This window comes from Amphimedon queenslandica, unplaced genomic scaffold (assembly GCF_000090795.2).
Source record: "Amphimedon queenslandica unplaced genomic scaffold, v1.1 AMPQUscaffold_1318_Cont26670, whole genome shotgun sequence".
NCBI lineage: Eukaryota > Metazoa > Porifera > Demospongiae > Haplosclerida > Niphatidae > Amphimedon > Amphimedon queenslandica.
Genome location: NW_003558337.1, coordinates 1 through 1,144, shown reverse-complemented (window position 1 = coordinate 1,144; position 1,144 = coordinate 1). Strand labels below are relative to the sequence as shown.

The 1,144-nt window shown below is 34.8% G+C and overlaps 1 protein-coding gene across 1 annotated transcript; it reads right to left on the bottom strand.

The window, feature by feature from the left end:
* Nucleotides 1-26: 26 nt before the first annotated feature.
* LOC109593486 (uncharacterized) lies at nt 27-1,138 on the bottom strand (the record flags this gene model as incomplete). The annotated part of the gene is made up of 3 exons (XM_020008545.1): nt 1,083-1,138; nt 728-1,027; nt 27-679 (listed from the first exon to the last, which is right to left on the bottom strand). Coding segments are annotated over exons 1-3 (993 nt in total), but the record flags the coding sequence as incomplete, so codon positions are not given.
* Nucleotides 1,139-1,144: the final 6 nt, after the last annotated feature.

Here is a 1,144-nt window from a genome sequence, read left to right as displayed (position 1 = left end):
TCAAGAAGCTCAACATCAGTTATCACCAGTTGAAGTACACCAACACGAGACATGGACTTAAGTTGTGGAGTTGCAGTATCAATAAGATACTGAGAAAAAGAAAGAGGTACTAGGAATGTCACACTTAAGCATCCACCTTCGACTCTGCTCAGATTGAAAAGAGAATCTTTTTTAAAGTAATGTACCAAAAAATCTTTAAGTGTAGCAAGAGTTTTATTTTCCCATTCGCCTACTAATTTGATGATAACTTTACAAGATGAATGAGAATGTGTTGAACGCACGCTATTTAAAGCCTTTTCAAGTTGTTTTAGCTTTATGGTTTTTTCAAAATTGTCAAGATCTCTTTTATATGCTTCCATTTTGTCCTTTAAGTCCTGGTCCTTATCAGTTAGAAAATAAGTAACAATGGTTTCTATGTGTTCACAATTGAGATAAGAGTAGTGATCTTTAATTGAATCAAACAAATCATCAACAGAAGCTGCACTTGCTAGACCTTCAACCTTTGTTATCTCTCCAACAAATCGTGCCATTTCAATAAGCTCTATCACACCATTTTTCACATGCTTTGAAAGTCGACCAAGGAAACGGGCCTTAAATAGTGCAAAATCTCCATTCAATTTTTTAATATAATTTGAAGAATATTCTTCAATGATGTGCTTAATTTCTTTTGGTGATTGTACTAAATAGAAATGTTGTATATTATTAAATAAAAACTTTTAGTACAAACTTTGTGACTGAGTGCTTCCCTGATTGATTCCTGCAGCTACAGCTCTCAATTCCATCTCTTCAATAGCAGTTGCTAATAGCTCCAATGTGGGTAGACCATACTTATAAATATCATAACTCTGCTGGAGCCAAAGAACTAGACACCCTCTAAGACATGCTTTCACATCAAGAGGATTATCAGCTTTAACTGAATTGAGCTTTGGCTGACTGATGTGTAGCTTAAGACCTAGCTCATTCCATCTGTCCTCTGAAAAATCATTCTTCTCCAATTTACTGATAACATCATTTAGATCTTTAATACCTGTTAATAGAACTAGTATATAACACACACAATAATATGTATCAAGAATACAAACCTAAAATCACTGGCTGAATATGATCTCCTCCAGTGGCCATCTTGCAGACTTGCACTGAGGAC